General features: G+C 33.9%; 1 protein-coding gene across 3 annotated transcripts in view; it reads left to right on the forward strand.

Annotated features, from left to right (window-relative positions):
• Positions 1-3550: 3550 nt before the first annotated feature.
• Positions 3551-18742, forward strand: part of Utx (Utx histone demethylase) — a 356173-nt gene continuing 340981 nt past the window's right edge. For all 3 annotated transcript variants that reach the window (XM_035356392.2, XM_085809088.1, XM_085809087.1), the window contains exon 1: positions 3551-3966. In XM_035356392.2, the coding sequence (XP_035212283.1) occupies positions 3875-3966 (92 nt within the window). In that variant the 5' untranslated portion in view covers positions 3551-3874. The remainder of the gene's footprint in view (positions 3967-18742) is intronic.

An 18742-nucleotide genomic window follows, 5' to 3' on the forward strand; every position in this document is an offset into this window, starting at 1 on the left:
TTTGAACTTGAGACTTGCAATTCTCTTCCGTTTCTCGGCATTCCGGTCACACGTAACACATCCAACTTCAGTACTACGGTTTACCGTAAACCTTATTGCCTTATTGTAAATTGGTTTGCCTTCCACCACTTTAAATCATATCATCCGACTAAACAAAAGTTAGCTTCATTTTTTTCCTATGTTTTCCGTGCTCCTCCAAACTGGCCTTGATGAAGAACTAAATTATTTAAAAGCAATAGCTATTGTTAGGGGCTTTTCACCCAACATTATTAATCAAGCAGTTAAAAAAAATTCTCATCTCAACACACTAAAAGCCACACTCTTATTTTAGGAGATGATAAAAATTCTGTTGTCATTCCCTTCTTTCCATCAATTAGCTATAAAGTTGCACATATTTTGCAGAAATTTAACTTTCGGGTTGTTTATTCTCCCATCAATAAAATTCTACTTCCATACTCAAGGACCCCATTCCGGATATGAATTCCTGGGGTATTTATAGGATTCCTTGTCAGTGTGGTTTAATTTACATTGGCCAAACTAAGAGAGCCTTAAAATTTCGCGTCAAAGAACATGAGACATATGTTAGAAAAAAGGAAACACAGATGTCTTCCGTTGCTCAACACTGTTGGTCCGAAAATAACACTTTCAATTTTTCTGCTGCCAAAATTATTCAAAAAACATCTTCCATTGGAGAACTGGATTTTCTAGAGGCATTTCAGATTCATAAAAATCTTTCTGTTCTAGTTAACGATCCTAATTCCAATCCAAATTTGCCATCGGCTTTTAAAGAAATTATGTTTTAGTTCTAGTTTCGCGAACAGATGGCGCCACTTGCTTATTCTTGTAAAGGCTTTCTTATCTTATCTAATCATTATTTGCTATCTTGTTCATTTACGGTTTTGCAGCTGAGGATGGTGGTTCGGTAAAACCATCGAAACTAGTCCTGTGAAAATTTTGTAAATATAACGCTGATTTTTGTTGTTTGACTTCTGAATTAATAGAAAGGGTTGTTAATTGTTCACCAGTAAGAGTAATAATTATCAGTATTTGCAAGTAATAATTATCAGTTTCAAAGACGAAGTCAATGTATATACATGATAATGTTCAGGAAATGATTAGATAAAATAGGGATTTAGTGATGGTTCTAATTGCAAGCGAGGACAAATAATTAGTTAAAAAATCTATAGTGTACTGACAAAAAGGCTACAGAAATTACTTAAATTCTTTTATTTAACAGAGGAATTTTTATGCAAACTTAGACCCTAGTTTTATAGCATTAGACTGTAAGAATTTATTATTCAATAAGTAAACTTAGTTAAAATTATAATATTCTTACATATTCATCACGTTTTCAGTATCCACTCATGTTTATAAGTTAAAATGCCATATTCAATATCAAAGTTATTTATGAAATAAAAACCGTATAAAATCTGATAAATCATTTGCGTGTGCAAATTTTTAAATCTAAATCTCTTACATTAAATTATTTCTGTCTTTTAAATTACATCCCATTATTTATTTCAATTTAATTGATTAATGTGTTTGTACTAATATTTCAAAGTTCTTTGAAGCACTTTTTGTGTCCTGAAAATGCCAAGTATTTCCATAAAAAAATAAGCAGGCATACAGAATAATTCATTTAATAGTTCATGTAATTGCTTTTAACTTATTTCATGTCTAAATTTTCTACACAGAAATCCGCTGTCGAATTTTTAGTATCTTTTCTCGGACGAAATTTTTCAAAGACCAATGAATTATGGCTTGATTGAGCAAAACACATCTTTAAAGCTAAATGTATTCTAATTAGAAGTACAAAAAATGTCAACGCGATTTTGTTCCCCCCTTTTCAAATTAGTCATTTAAACTATTCAAACCGTTCAGGAAAAGGATAAACATTGCGAACATAAAAATCTGCCCTTTTTACTTCCTTGTACGAAGTAAAAAGGAAGTATTGTAATCACTAAAAGTTTCAGGCAGCATATTTCAACGAAAATATCCATTTTGACCGCTATCGAATGCAATTTAACGATGTTTTCCCGTGATATCTGTATGTAAAAACAGAATAAATGACTAGTTTCCTCCAAAAAATTATAAAACTGCTTTAAAATTAATTCTGAAGAGAATTTTTCCTGGCGTCTGTACGAGCGTATGTACGTACGTGCGTACGTATCTCGCATAACTCAAAAACGAGTAGCCTCAGAACGTTGAAATTTTGTATATAGGACTGCTATAACATGCAGATGTGCACCTCGTATTTTGGTTGCAATCGGCCGCACCAAACGTATATAAATATATTTATATATATATCCACTCTGTTACCCGGCTCAGTGATCTCAGTTTCTTTACTCTTATATGTTTGTATTTTTTACTTTAAAAATGATTGAATTATGTTGTTCTTGTTTCCGGTTAAGGTTTTTATGTCTTTAGTAAATCTATATGCAATATCTTTTAGAATTATCAACAATTTTAAAGATGTTTAATTGCCGCTAAGCCTTTTTTTTTAATGGCGGCCATTGATTTTTTAATGGCGGCCATTGATTTTTTACATTTGAAACAGCAGGTTAGTGGATTTGTTGCCAATCTAGAGAAACTTAGCTTCGCAACAACAAAAATAACGCCTTCATTTATGTTGCGTTATTTATTTTATGTTGCTTCATTTATGCCAATGAAATCATGCTTAATCCTTTGTGGAATTTTTTCGAGGAATTAAGTGTTTAAGATTTACTTCGTAATTTTTAATATAGATATTTTGAGTTTTCATGTGTTTTTGCCTTCTCGCGAAGTGAGAACTGAATTAATTGAATGAGAAATACTCAATCGTCTGTGAAAAACGGTTCTTTTTTGTTTTGTTTGCTTAATTTCTTTTATACATCATTCTAGCTTTATTATAGTATTTGAATAGAACATGTGGCAACGATTAGATAATTCTATTCTTTAAATGATATAAATTTTGTGCATTCTGAGTTATAATATGAACGAAATATAATAAATACTGTTAAAGTTAATCTAGCGCCAGAGTGTCGCTATGGTAAACAAATACTAGAGTGCATTTTAAAGAATGCATTTATTCTATTGTGGTTTATGCGCTGTCGGCGAAGTAGATTTATTTCAATCCAATAAGTTTAAATGAAATGCAAGTAAAATGCGTATAATTTAATATTCCGTACAAGGAAGTCATGTGGTGTACACATCAGATTTTTTATATATACTTTAATAAAAGGAAATGTGTTCCTTCTTTTTATAAGAAAAGGAACCCATTTTCCTTTCTAAACTTTTGCTTAAAACAACAAAACAAAACAACGCTTAAAAAATGATAAACTACGTCAAGGTAGAAACCCGACTTTGACAACTGAATGCGCATGCGTGGTAAATGTTGGTGGGAATAGCTTAAGCGGTTAATTGCACGGGTGGTGTCGTTCAAGGTTACCATGCTGAAAATATGCCGATTGCGCATGCGTTAAACATAAACAATGCTTGGGCTAGACGCTACTATAGTTAGATCTTCCTACAACCCTAATCTCGTAACTCCTCCCATTTATGTTTCGCTGCTCATTTAGACGGTGGATGAGTTCTCCGATTTTAAAAAAGGTCTTGCGTGATTCTGTTTGTTTACTTTCTCCATTATAATCAGATATCATTTAAAATTACTAGCTGACGTTATTATAGGGAAGAGCTAACAAAGATTTGTAGGTTAAACCGTTCAAAAAGCATACAGTTATACTGTTATTTTAAGTAATTCTTCATGTTTTGAATCTGTGTGCATTGATAGATACAAGCTTACTGCTTGCCGTGTAAATATGGAAAAGTCTTTAACTGTTTAAAGGTGTGTGGAATTTCATTAGCTGATGTATGTCTGTTTTTGTGCATTGTAAGAATGATAACTGAAGACGCGGGAGACGATTTAAGTCATGCCACTGGTATATCATTAACTCCTGAAGAGTTGGAGATCTTGGCTGAAATTGACAGGTAAGGGAAAAAAAATTATTCTTTTTGGTGACTAAAACATTATTTCGTGTGGTTGAACATGTCATATTTGATACTCAAAGACATGCTTTAATTTTCAAAAACAATTATTTGTTAAAGCATTTATCGCGACAAAAATCTAATTATGTATGTGATACTACAAAAGAACATATATTTTTTCAGCATTTAATTATAGTAAAAGAAATAAAATGTAACGTCATTCTTGTGGTACAAGCAGAGAAGTTGGATTCTTTAATTAAAATGCGCTCAGTGTTTTTCTCTAAAAACAGAATATGTAGTATAAATTGAAATTCAGTATGTGATTCGTATGCTTGAGTAGCATGTAAACATGTTCAATCTGTAGTTTTTATTTTTAAGAAATCAGTATTGATTTCAGGTATTTCATTTGGCCTGAAAACAGAATGTGCTAAAAAGTATGTTGCAGAAAATCAAGGTTCAAACTCTCTCTGTTCCCATTCAAGCCAGTCCTTGAATGGGAACAAATTTTCCCCTAATTAATCAATCCAAATTTACCCCTAATTAATGTAATATTTTCATATATGTTTTACTTAATGCTCTCTGCATTTTTGTGCAGAAAGAGAATTTATATTGTATTGAATTTAAAAATGCGTAATACAGTACAAAGTTTAACATTTGGAATTGTCAGGACTTCAGCGATTCCATATTTTGGAAATTTCTGAATTTTAGATCGTTAGTTCAAATATAGTAAGATGGCATGCTGAAGTTATAAAATAAATATTTTGTCTCTAGTGTAGAATTGGGTTCCCCTTTGATTAGCGACAAAATTGTTTTAAATTTTGGCGATGAAACATCATTTCTGGTTACCATGATAGTTTTAGCATTGTTTTAGCTTCCTGATTTTTTTTAAAATGAAAATAGATTGATGTATACATGGACAAATTTAAGGGCAGTGCGCAGTGCCTAGTTTGTGCAATTCTGGGATTTTTTTTAAGTGAAAACAGATCGATGTGTACATGGACATAGAGTTTGTGCAGTTCTTTTTTTTATTTTGGTTCTGTGTAGCGGCCATCTTGAAATCGTGCCTTCCTGCCGCTGATCATGGCGTCAAAAAACAAGGCACACCCAATTATAAACTTTTACAATATTTTTTGATGGCATTTATTTAAGAAAAAAAAGAAAAAGGTTAATCTTTGGATTATGGTAACTTGGCGAAAATTTGGCAACCAACCCTGCTACAGCAACCTTCTACTTTTTTTTTCCGGCACCATTTTGTCTTCACGAAGTAAAGACGGGTTTCTTTTTTTTTTTATTTTTCCAACAATCTGCTAGCCGAATTACGCTTATGCTAGAAATTTTATGGAACAAAAGTGCTTAATCATGACGAATATTAAATGCAAAATTGGAAGAAAGTGCAGAATCGGAAACTCTTTGCCGCATTTTTCAGAATGGCAGATACATGTACACGTCGACCTATTTTTACGGCTGATCTTTAGAATATGGTAACTGGTAGTTTGGCGACATTTTGGAGGCGATAAAGGTCTGGGACTTTGGTAATAATGTGAGCAGTACTCAGTTCCGATTACGCATTATTTTGTGTGAGGGAAATGAGAGATCATGGGATATGTCATGTGATATTAATGGATGAATTACGGTTCTTTAATCGGAAAAGGGGGGAATTTGGAAAAATATCTGTGGCTGTAAATTATTTTGTATTAAGCTTCATTGTGTGTTGTGTGAAGTAGGGTTGAATAATTTTGGGATTGTATGGCGCTGTCTAAAGTGAAAAATCGTATGAATGTTTGGAAGATGAAGGTTTTAAACATCTTGCTGTGAACCACAAATATTATTTTAAAGATCCGGAAACAGGTGCACATACCAATACAATAGAGGGCACGTGGAGTGCTATAAAAAGCGCCATTCCGAGGCATTGTGATAAAGAGTATTTTGCTTTTTATTTAGCGGAGGAAGTGTGGAGGAAAAATTCGCAGAAAAAATCGTTCAATAATTTTATTGAATACATAATAAAAGTGTATCCACCATGTAAGCAAGATTCTGAAGAAGATTAGGTAAGTTAGTATTTTTAATTATTTGAGGATATTATTTTTATGCATTGTTCTAAATGTAAGGTGGAAGTAAAGTAATTTGGTATTATTGGAAAAATTGTTATTAGCAATGATTTAGTTTAAAGTAATTAGGATTGTAAGCTAATTTTTATTAATTTAATGTATGTGCTTATTTATATTTTAAGTAGTGTTTTTGAATTTAATTATATTTTAATTAAATGATAGTTATTTTGTGAATTTTATGTTTGTAGGAATTTGGTATACGTTTTAGTTGAAGTAAACGTGCATGGAAATAATTTAAATATTTGACACTAAGTATTTGTAATGTTTGCGGTATGAATTCGTTGGTGACGTTTATAATATAATAGATAATTTAGAGGTAAAAGTTTTTGGATATTTTATTTATTTTATGCATGGAAATGTTCATATTTGGGAAGGGTATATACTTTTTCGTTATTAGGTAATTTCGGTTGATCTTTACATTATGGTAACTTGGCGTTTTTTTTGCGAAAATTTGCTGACCTACTCTCCTACAGCAACCCTCTATTTTTTTTTTCCCACGGCGATTTTGTCTTCACAAAGTAAAGACATGTTTCTTTTCTTTTTATCTACTGAACACTTCTTCCAACAATCTACTAGCCGAATTACACTTATGCTAGAAATTTTATCTAACAAAACTGCTTAATCATGACAAATATTCACTGCAAAATTGGGAAAAAGTGCACAATACCATACTGCTTACGCGTTTTTCAAAATAACACATACACATAAACCATCTACACGCCGACTTATCTTTACTTAAAAAAACATCCCAGAATTGCACAAAAATGGCATTGCGCACACTCTTCACTATATCCATGTACACTGCTTTTTTCTCATAAATTAGAAAAATTTCACGAAAATACATGACAATTTTCTCAATCTTTAAACCCGGTAAAAAGAACATATATGAAATTACCTGATCGCAAAAAAGTATTTACCCTTTCCAAATATGAACATTTCCACATATAAAATAAATAAAATATCCAAAAACTTTTACCTCTAAATCATCTATTACATTATACACGTCACCAACGAATTCATACTGCAAGCATTACAAATACTTAGTATCAAATATTTAAATTATTTCCATGCAAGTTTACTTCAACTTAAACGTATACCAAATTCCTACAAACATAAAATTCACAAAATAACTATCATTTTATCAGGTTCAATGTTCCTTCTTACCTTCTTCGGGAACATGGAAGGACCTGACTCGGAACAGAGAGCTTACTAAAGCTATGTTCAAAACTGTGGGAAGTAGACAGGATACACAAGAAGGGTATACAGAACCCTTTATTTTTCTCTATTTACAAAAACTTCCGTACTTCGGAATACAATGACCCACCACTTAGGGTCAAAACGTAAAAGTATAAAAATAAAACTAAACTCTAATTTAGCTTTAAAATAATAAACGTGGAAGATTGGCCTTATATTAACAGGAAGGGTATGTAGTACAGAGAACTGTGAACACTACAATAAGTTTAAAACTTATCAAGAGGATTAAAACCTCTGGCCTGGAAGTCAACAAGCAACTGCGTAACTTCTAAGGTAAGCGGCCTGCTTCGACTCACTGCTTCCTCTCTCTCGCTTGGCAAAAAGCCACAACTTAAATACTTGGCGTTCGCCAGACAAATTTTGCATAAATACCTTCACGCTTATAATTCTGGCCGGAAGTAGAAAATAAGAAGTGATAGTAAAGATTTAAAATAAAATAAACCTTAGTAAAACTTAAGATCCTTACATACTTCCCGCCAGAGTTAATTAGTTTGAAACTGAGGTCTAAAACGACCTTGTTGAAAACTTTTAGCTCTAGAATCTAACGCGAGGCCAATATTTTACAAAATTTTTTTCGCTAGAAACTAGAAATTTAAAAGAAAGAAATTTGTTTTTACAATAGCAGCTCCCAGGATACACAATTTTTTTTCATCTGTACTGCATCCAAACAGGAGCTCTTATTCAAATCTGGTTCCTTCCAGAGATCTGGAAGGAAAACTAGTTTAATGAAATGTTACACAATGAAATGGCAAGTAACATGTATAATTATATTTCACTTAACATTCTTATTTCATTCATGACTATTTTAATTATCTCTCCCCGTGCTCTCTGACATGTGTTGTAAAAGAACACCAAACACGAATGTGTTTCTGTCTACGTGTTCCACACTTCCTCCTACAATCAAAACGCTAACGTGTTAAAATTCAACATAACAAGACATCTTAACACACCCTAATTTCAACTCTAAACCCTGAGGTACTATTCTGAAAGTGTCTAACTCTGAAGTGTAGCGTCAGAGAGCCTAACTACATCATTCAACCTTTAACACATATTCACCATGATCTAGACTTTTTACAGTCACACAAATAAAAAAAAATTGTAACATTCACTTTTACCATATCACGGTATTTCTTAACATTTAAAATAACAGTTCATATTGTATATAAGAACATACCAACATGGCGTTAATTTTACACATTTGAAAACATACATTAGTAGTACATTGTTAACTTCTATTCTTTTCAAAGCAAGTGCCAATTCTTTCTACATTGAAATACTACATTTCAAAAAGTCTTTCAGACTAAAACTTCTTTCTTGCTAGAATGTTTTAAATAAAATTTATACAATAACATTTTACAATATTTAAGTCTTTACAGAACGCTATTATACATCAACTTTAGTTTTACGCGCGAGTAATTGAAAAACATAATACCAAAATCGGTAACAACTCATTTCTCGCCCTTTTGGCGATAAAGGTAGACCTCGCATGAGGTAAAACTTCTTGAAATCTGCCACTTGCAGTAAGAATGAAAGATTAACTTAAGTTTGCAAAGTAACATAAAATTTTACTTATCTTTGTGATATTCGGACATCCTTTTCTGGGCCCAGTCCTTAAAGGTATTGCAGATAGTTGTGTGATTTATCCTCCTTCTTGTATGGGCTCGCCCTTCAGTGCCTTCCTCTGGAAGCTTCCTTTTTTCACCAGTTCGGTCACCCTTGAATACTTTCCTTTTCTCCTCTGCTTGTGGTCTTGGCCGTTTGATGGCAGCTGGTCTTGGCGGAACCGGGAAACTTCTTTCGTGTGCCTGCTTGGACCTCGTTGCTGGCCGTTCAAATTTTCCTCATAACTTTTCCTCCGCCGCTGATGGCCCTTCCGCAGTTCGGCGACATTTGCCGCGGAGAGTCCTGTCGGATGAGTAGATCTTCCGTTTTAGAGCCGGGTTATAGTTGCCGTCATTCCTCCTGGTTCTCTTCACATACGTCGTCCTTCTCCCTTCTTCATTCTGGGGGTGTTCGTGAACTCTCTTTTCTGGACGGTGGAACGGCTTCTTTTTCTTGCTACCTTCAATTTTCCCCTTGGGAAATTTTCTTTTCACTTGCTCCTGCCTCTTAATGGCTTGCTCTTGTACTTGTCGTTTTCCCACCTCTGGAGCTTGTGCCTGCGGTGTCTGCCGTGCCGGATCCTGCAAAAGATCTGAAAATATTTGCATTTTATTACGATCAAAGTAGGGTTTGATTTGATCAATGTTTGCGGAGCAGGTTTCACCATTTCTGGCTTTTAACACTACTACAGCGTGAGTTATTTTTTCTATAACATATGGTCCTCCAAGTCGTGGAAAAAATTTGGCAGTTTTATCTTCTGGTGCTGAAGAAAGTGAATGCTTAATTTTTAAAACTTCATCCCCTACATTATAAGTTACTCCCCGTCGTTTCAAATCATAATAAAGCTTCTGTTTTCTTTGTGCTAATTCCGTATTCTTTTTTGCTTCTTTTATTAGTTTTTCTATATCACCCATTTTAAATTCTGGGGCTCTTTGTTGCACATAAAATAATTTATCTAACGGGGTTATATTCTTTCTGCCTAGAAATAACTCAGCAGGAGTTTTGCCCGTTGTATCATGTTTTGCGGTCCTAAGGGCGAAAGCAAATTCATTGACATAGTTATCCCAGCTTTTATGAAAATTTTTAACATAACTACGGATAATTTTCACTATATTTCTATTGACTTGTTCCGCTATATTTGATTGCGGCCGATACGGGACCATTTTTAAATGACGTATGCCCAGTTTTTGGCACATGTCTTCAAATATATTACTTACAAATTGAGGACCATTATCCGATATAACTTTTAGGGGCGCCCCATATTTAAAAATATATTTATTTAAAATAGAACCAGTAACTAATTTCGCTTAGGCTCGTTTTAAGGGAACAATTTCGGTCCATTTACTGAAATGATCAACCATAACAAGGAGATAGCGACTTTTATTTAGCTGACTTTTTGGGAAAGGGCCCAATAAATCGATGCCAATTATTTCATTTGGAAATTCAGATTTAATACTATTTAGAAACCCGGCCGGGCGGAAATTAATATAATTAACTGCTTGACATGTTGGGCAGGACTGGACATACGCCCTTGTTAACTTTTGCAGTTCAGGAAAGTAGACTGCCTCGCGTACGCGTTGGGTAGTTTTTTGAATACCAGCATGAGAAGCTAAAGGGCTGTCATGGAGCTCCTGCAGGATATTTAATCTAAGACTAGCTGGGATAACAGGTCAAAATTCGTTGTTGGAATTCGTAGTTTTTGTATAGAATAATAGACCATCTATTAGTTCGTAATGGGCCGCCCTATTTCTTATCGCCACAATATCTTGGTGGCTAAAATTTTCAGGATCCTTTAAATACTTATAAATGCTTCCAAACTCAGGATCCTTACTCAGTTCGGTTATTACAGTTTCTCGGGAATTTATTGTACATGCTGTGAGCATTGCCACCTTTACAGTATTACCTTGTTCATCTATTTTAATTCTTGATAGGGCATCTGCTACAATATTTTCTTTTCCGGGGGTATGCTTGATTACCAGATTATATTCTTGCAGCTTGAGTGCCCATCTTATTAACCTTGGGGATAAATTTTTCCCTGAGTACAATCTAGTTACCGCCGCATGATCAGAGTACACTGTTATCGGCACCTTTCCAAAATAGACTCGGAACTTTTGCACTGCTAACAGAACTGCAAGTGCCTCTCTCTCGGTCGCGGAATAGTTTCTTTGTGTTTGATTTCGGCTAAAAAATGCCACGGGCTGCTGATTTTGCGAAAGTACCGCTCCTACCGCATAATCCGAAGCATCCGCTGAAATTTCTAAATTCTCATCCTTTTCAGGAAATTTCAACACAGGGGCTTGCGTTAATGCTTGTTTTAATTTTTTGAAAGCACTATTGGCTTCGGCCGTCCACAAGAATCTTGCCTTTTTTCTTTTTAATTTTAACAATGGCTCCGCGATAGCTGCAAAATCTTTTATAAAGGACCTATAATATGAACAATGTCCTAGAAAAGAAGAGAGCTTCTTCGCCGTATTTGGCGGCGGATACTTTTGCACAGCGATTATTTTTGATTCGTCTGTCTCGATTCCTTTCTGAGATATTTTGTAACCTAAATATTTTAATTCAGGGGCTGCAAATTTGCACTTTTCGACATTAACTTTTAGACCGGCCTCATTTAATAATGAAAACACCTGTCTTAAATCCTGTACATGTTGGTCTAGATTATCACTAGTAATAATGATATCGTCTAAATAGATAAATGTGGACTTTCCAAGAACAGGCTTAACACAATGTCCATACATCGCTGAAATGTTGCCGGTGCCCCTGAAAGGCCAAACGGCATACGCAGGAATGCATAAGTGCCAGACTTGGTTATAAAAGCAGTCTTAGGCACGTCCTCAGGCCTAACCCCTATTTGAAAATAACCAGTCGTTAAGTCTAAAGTCGTCATAAATTTGGTTGATTTTATGTTCCTTAGAATTTCTTCAATGATCGGTAACGGATATACCGGATATTTAGTTATGGAGTTTAATTTACGGTAATCAATAGCGAATCTCCACCTTTTTGGATGCGTCAAAGGATAGTCATTATTTTTCTTACATAAAACCACCGGGCTAGCATAACTACTTGAGATGGGCGTTATGATCTTTTTACGTAGCATATCGGTAATATGCCATTCTATAATTTTTTCCTTATTCTTATCATACCGGTATGGTTTTTAGCGAACTGGCATTGCATCTCCGGTGTCAATACTATGGTTAGTAACCTGAGTATCACTAAATAACGAAGCAAATTCACTTACCACTTGTCGGATTCTTCCTTGCTCGTCATTAGGGAGGTGGTCAAGTTTTAACATTGGCAGTTCAGCCTTTTCTGCACGGACTGGATTCATTGTCAGCTTAAGGGACGCTTCATTAAAATCCAGTGTTGCTTGTGCATCTGAAAGAAAATCTATTCCTAAGATTATATGTGCTTGCAGATTCTTTACTATAAAAAACATCACCTTTACTTGTTCGTCCTTGATATGGATATACAACGGTACTTTACCTATGCACTTACATATTTCTCCTTGCGCCACTAACATTGTCGTATTATCCGAATTATATATGCGGTATTTGCGAAAATACTTCCTAAAAGAATCTTCTGCCACACAGGAACACTGCGCGCCTGTATCCAGGAGTGGGGTGGCTGGGATATTATTCACCAACACTTCAATCTTCGGAAGAGTCAAATTTTTCACCATTACTGTATTTAACTTGAAGGAAGAGGGGTTTTCGTGGCCTTCAGATTTCCGCACCCTCCCGTCAGCAGAAATCCGTTTTAGTTTAAATCCTTTTTCGTTTCCATGTTTTCCTTCTTTTTCCACTGGCCTTGAGACTTTTTTCCTGGGTTGCTATTGAACTGTCGACGTTCGCTGGCTGTTTTTGAATGCTCGGGTTTCCTTGCCCACTGATTCGCTTTGCCTCCGTAGCCGTGTGCTTGAGTTTGCTGTAGTCTTGGCGTACCAAATTGGTTTCGCTGTTGATATTGGCGTCTTCTTTCGATGTCCGCCGTTCTTCTACTTTCAAACTGGATTGCTAGCTCAAATAACTTTTCCAGTGTAGTCAGATTTCTTAATTCAATAAAGTCTTGCACTTGGGGCAGTAACCTCGGGAAAATCACTTGAATTGTTTCAGGATCCGGACGGTTTCCATACAAGAGTTTGAAGACGTGAATTTTTCTTAAAATAAAGCTTGAGAGGTTTTTGATTCTTTGTTGATATATACTGAAAAGTTCCGTTTCTAATTTCGCACGATCCCTTACAACAGGGAAGGCTTTTAGTAGGGCAGTCTTGAAATTTTCGTAAGTATAGGTGGGACTTCCTGCTTGACCCAAGAGACTTCTGCCTATACATTTGAGCCAGTTAAGCGCTTGGCCCCTCAAAGCGCTGGTAGCTAAGGTAACTTTTTGAAACTCGTGCACGGGGTAGAGCATGAAGTGGTCATCCAATTTTCCCAAAAAATTGGTTACCGGTGAGTTTCCATTAAATGTTGCTTCTGGTTTCATCGAAGTGCGCATGGTCTGGACGATGTAACCAAATCCTTCCAGGGCGGCAGCTGGCATTTCTGGATTCTGAGCCGTTTCTGCAGGCAGCACAGGTTCTTCCTGAAACTCGGCCATGGTTATTCTTCTTCTTTGGGTGCCACTATCAGGTTCAATGTTCCTTCTTACCTTCTTCGGGAACATGCAAGGACCTGACTCGGAACAGAGAGCTTACTAAAGCTATGTTCAAAACTGTGGGAAGTAGACAGGATACACAAGAAGGGTATACAAAACCCTTTATTTTTCTCTATTTACAAAAACTTCCGTACTTCGGAATACAATGACCCACCACTTGGGGTCAAAAGTATAAAAATAAAACTAAACTCTAATTTAACTTTAAAATAATAAACGTGGAAGATTGGCCTTATATTAACAGGAAGCGTATGTAGTACAGAGAACTGTGAACACTACAATACGTTTAAAACTTATCAAGAGGATTAAAACCTCTGGCCTGGAAGGCAACAAGCAGCTGCGTAACTTCTAAGGTAAGCGGCCTGCTTCGACTCACTGCTTCCTCTCTCTCGCTTGGCAAAAAGCCACAACTTAAATACTTGGCGTTCGCCAGACAAACTTTGCATAAATACCTTCACGCTTATAATTCTGGCCGGAAGTAGAAAATAAGAAGTGATAGTAAAGATTTAAAATAAAATAAACGTTAGTAAAACTTAAGATCCTTACAATTTAATTAAAATATCACTAAACCATGTACATGTCGACTTATTTTTACTTAAAAAAAATCATCCCAGAATTGCACAAAAATGGCATTGCGCACACTCTTCACTATATCCATGTACACTGCTTTTTTCTCATAAATTAGAAAAATTTCACGAAAATACATGACAATTTTCTCAATCTTTAAACCCGGTAAAAAGAACATATATGAAATTACCTGATCGCAAAAAAGTATTTACCCTTTCCAAATATGAACATTTCCACATATAAAATAAATAAAATATCCAAAAACTTTTACCTCTAAATCATCTATTACATTATACACGTCACCAACGAATTCATACCGCAAGCATTACAAATACTTAGTATCAAATATTTAAATTATTTCCATGCAAGTTTACTTCAACTTAAACGTATACCAAATTCCTACAAACATAAAATTCACAAAATAACTATCATTTAATTAAAATATCACTAAACCATGTACATGTCGACTTATTTTTACTTAAAAAAACATCCCAGAATTGCACAAAAATGGCATTGCGCACACTCTTCACTATATCCATGTACACTGCTTTTTTCTCATAAATTAGAAAAATTTCATGAAAATACATGACAATTTTCTCAATCTTTAAACCCGGTAAAAAGAACATATATGAAATTACCTGATCGCGAAAAAGTATTTACCCTTTCCAAATATGAACATTTCCACATATAAAATAAATAAAATATCCAAAAACGTGTACCTCTAAATCATCTATTATATTATAAACGTCACCAACGAATTCATACCACAACCATTACAAATACTTAGTGTTCGATATTTAAATTATTTCCATGCACGTTTACTTCAACTGAAACGTATACCAAATTTCTACAAACATAAAATTCACAAAATAACTATCATTTAATTAAAATATCACTAAACCATGTACATGTCGACTTATTTTTACTTAAAAAAACATCCCAGAATTGCACAAAAATGGCATTGCGCACACTCTTCACTATATCCATGTACACTGCTTTTTTCTCATAAATTAGAAAAATTTCATGAAAATACATGACAATTTTCTCAATCTTTAAACCCGGTAAAAAGAACATATATGAAATTACCTGATCGCGAAAAAGTATTTACCCTTTCCAAATATGAACATTTCCACATATAAAATAAATAAAATATCCAAAAACGTGTACCTCTAAATCATCTATTATATTATAAACGTCACCAACGAATTCATACCACAACCATTACAAATACTTAGTGTTCGATATTTAAATTATTTCCATGCACGTTTACTTCAACTGAAACGTATACCAAATTTCTACAAACATAAAATTCACAAAATAACTATCATTTAATTAAAATATAATTAAATTCAAAAACACTACTTAAAATATAAATAAGCACATACATTAAATTAATAAAAATTACCTTACAATCCTAATTACTTTAAACTAAATCATTGCTAATAACAATTTTCCCAATAATACCAAATTCCTTTACTTCCACCTTACATTTAGAACAATGCATAAAAATAATATCCTCAAATAATTAAAAATACTACCTTACCTAATCTTCTTCAGAATCTTGATTACGTGTCCGATAAACTTTTCTTCTTTCTGTTTCAGGATCTTTAAAATCATACTTATATTTCACAGCAAGGTACCAGGTAAAATAAATAACTTAATAAAACATCTTTATTTCTATCTCGCACAATCTTAAAGAAACATTTATTACTACCCATTACAATACCACTCAATACCCATTTCAAATTCACTTTAGTTACGGCCATGGGATCCAAAAATTCACGAACACTGTTTCACACAACACAGAATAAAGCCAAATACGAAATTTCCAGATTTTTTCCCAAGTTCCCCCCTTTTCCGATTAAAGAACCGTAATTCGTCCATTAATATCACATGACATATCCCATGATCTCTCATTTCCCTCACACAAAATAATGCGTAATCGGAACTGAGTACTGCTCACATTATTACCAAAGTCCCAGGTAGTAACCTTTATTGCCTCCAAAATGTCGCCAAACTACCAGTTACCATATTGTAAAGATCAACCGTAATTTCATATATGTTCTTTTTAACGGGTTTAAAGATTCAGAAAAAAGCAGTGTACATGGATATGGTGAAGAGTGTGCGCAATGCCATTTTTGTGCAATTCTGGGATTTTTTTTTTTAAGTAAAAATAAGTCGACGTGTACATGGTTTAGTGATATTTTAATTAAATGATAGTTATTTTGTGAATTTTATGTTTGTAGGAATTTGTTATACATTGTAGTTGAAGTAAACGTGCATGGAAATAATTTAAATATTTAACACTAAGTACTTGTAATGCTTGCGGTATGAATTCGTTGGTGACGTTTATAATATAATAGATGATTTAGAGGTAAAAGTTTTTGGATATTTTATTTATTTTATATGTGGAAATGTTCATATTTGGAAAGGGTAAATACTTTTTTGTGATCAGGTAATTTCATATATGTTCTTTTTACCGGGTTTAAAGATTGAGAAAATTGTCATGTATTTTCGTGAAATTTTTCTAATTTATGGGAAAAAAGCAGTGTACATGGATATAGTGAAGAGTGTGCGCAATGCCATTTTTATGTAATTCTGGGATATTTTTTTTAAGTAAAAATAAGTCGACGTGTACATGGTTTATGTGTATGTGTTATTTTGAAAAACGCGTAAGGTGTATGGTATTGTGCACTTTTTCCCAATTTTGCAGTGAATATTTGTCATGATTAAGCAGTTTTGTTAGATAAAATTTCTAGCATAAGTGTAATTCGGCTAGTAGATTGTTGGAAGAAGTGTTCAGTAGATAAAAAGAAAAGAAACATGTCTTTACTTCGTGAAGACAAAATGGCGGCGGGAAAAAAAAAAATAGAGGGTTGCTGTAGGAGAGTTGGTCGCCAAATTTTCGCCAAAAAATCGCAAAGTTACCATAATTTAAAGATCAACCAATTACATACATTAAATTAATAAAAATTAGCTTAAAATCTTAATTACTTTAAATTAATTCATTGCTAATAACAATTTTCCAATAATAGCATATTAATTTATTTATTCCTTATATTTAGAACAGTGCATACAAATAATATCCTCAAATGATTAAAAATACTAACTTACCTAATCTTCTTCAGAATCTTAATCGTATTCCTATGTGTGCCTGTTTCAGGATCTTTAAAATGATATTTATGGTTAACAGCAAGATGTTGAAAACCTTCATCCTCCAAACAGGCATATGACTCCCAGCAATCGGATATTATTATTGTACCAGGTAGAATATACTGCTTAATAAAACTTAATAAGCAATCTTTACTTCTATCTCGCACAACCTTAAAAAAACACTTATTACTACCCCTTTAAATCCCACTAAATACCCATTTTGAATTCACTTTAGATAGGGCCTTGGGATCCAAAAATTAAGCAACACTGTTTCACACAACACAGAATGAAGCTAAATACAAAATGCTATAAAGTACTGCAGATATTTTTCCTGATTTCCCCCCTTTTCCAATTAAAGAACTGTGATTCGTCCATATATGTCACATGACATATCTCATGATCTCTCATTTCTCTCAGACAAAATAATCCGTAATTTGAACTGGGTACTTCTCATATTGTTGCCAAAGTCCTAGGTAGTAACCTTTATCGCCTACCAAAATGTCGCCAAACTCCCTGTTATCATATTCCAAAGATTAGCCAAGAAAAGTATTGTGTGTAAAGAATATTATTTTATGAATCATTACTACATGAAACTAAAATGTGTGACTCAAAGCCGAAATGGCAGTATTTTCTGGATCTAAAACCATATTGCTGATATTTACCATTTTGTTAATTCATTAATGGTTGAGGCATTATCTTCGATCTTCATTTAGTATTTCCAATATTCCATTAATCGGAAGATTTCACTTTTTTTTTTTTTGCGATATCCGAAAACAGTAACATAGCTAGAGGGGGAGCATTCATCCCTGGGCAGGTTATATTTGGAGGTGGCATTTTGTATGTTAAACATATTTTAGGGGCTATTCATGTGGATTTCAGAGCACAAAGCCCCAGTAAGATTTTATGGAGTATACCAAAGTGCACTACAGTTAACCGTCTAAGCGGCGGATGTCTTTGTGTGGAGAGCTAAAATTTTATGTGTGAAGAGCTTAAAAACTGGTGTGTATTCACATCGCAAAAAAGGTATTGATCCGTGTTCATGTTATGCATGCATCAACACAACATTACATATTGTACATTACACGTAAGATAAACCACCTAAACCAGCTAGGTCATGGTTTACGATTTGGCCACTGGGCAAACTACTACTGAACTTTCAAATGGATAATTTGAATGTATGATCTTTAATAACATAAGTACCTGTGAGAGAGAATTATTTTGAATTTTTTCCCCCATTATTTCTCAGGAAAAGGAAACTGAGAGGTTGAAGAGCAGTTGCATTGAATTTTTACAATTTATTCTAAAATACAGTCTTCAAAACTTAGTTCTAAATGCTATAATTCTACTTTGAATTTTCCTCATACTTGCTATAAGTACTGCTTGTTGTGAGAGCAGTTTTTCTAGATTCAAATCGCATAAGATATCAAAATGGTTTCTTGTAT

Source organism: Stegodyphus dumicola, chromosome X2 (assembly GCF_044657685.1).
Source record: "Stegodyphus dumicola isolate Sdum_Otavi_A_Nest chromosome X2, ASM4465768v1".
In the NCBI taxonomy this organism is placed as follows: Eukaryota; Metazoa; Arthropoda; class Arachnida; order Araneae; family Eresidae; genus Stegodyphus; species Stegodyphus dumicola.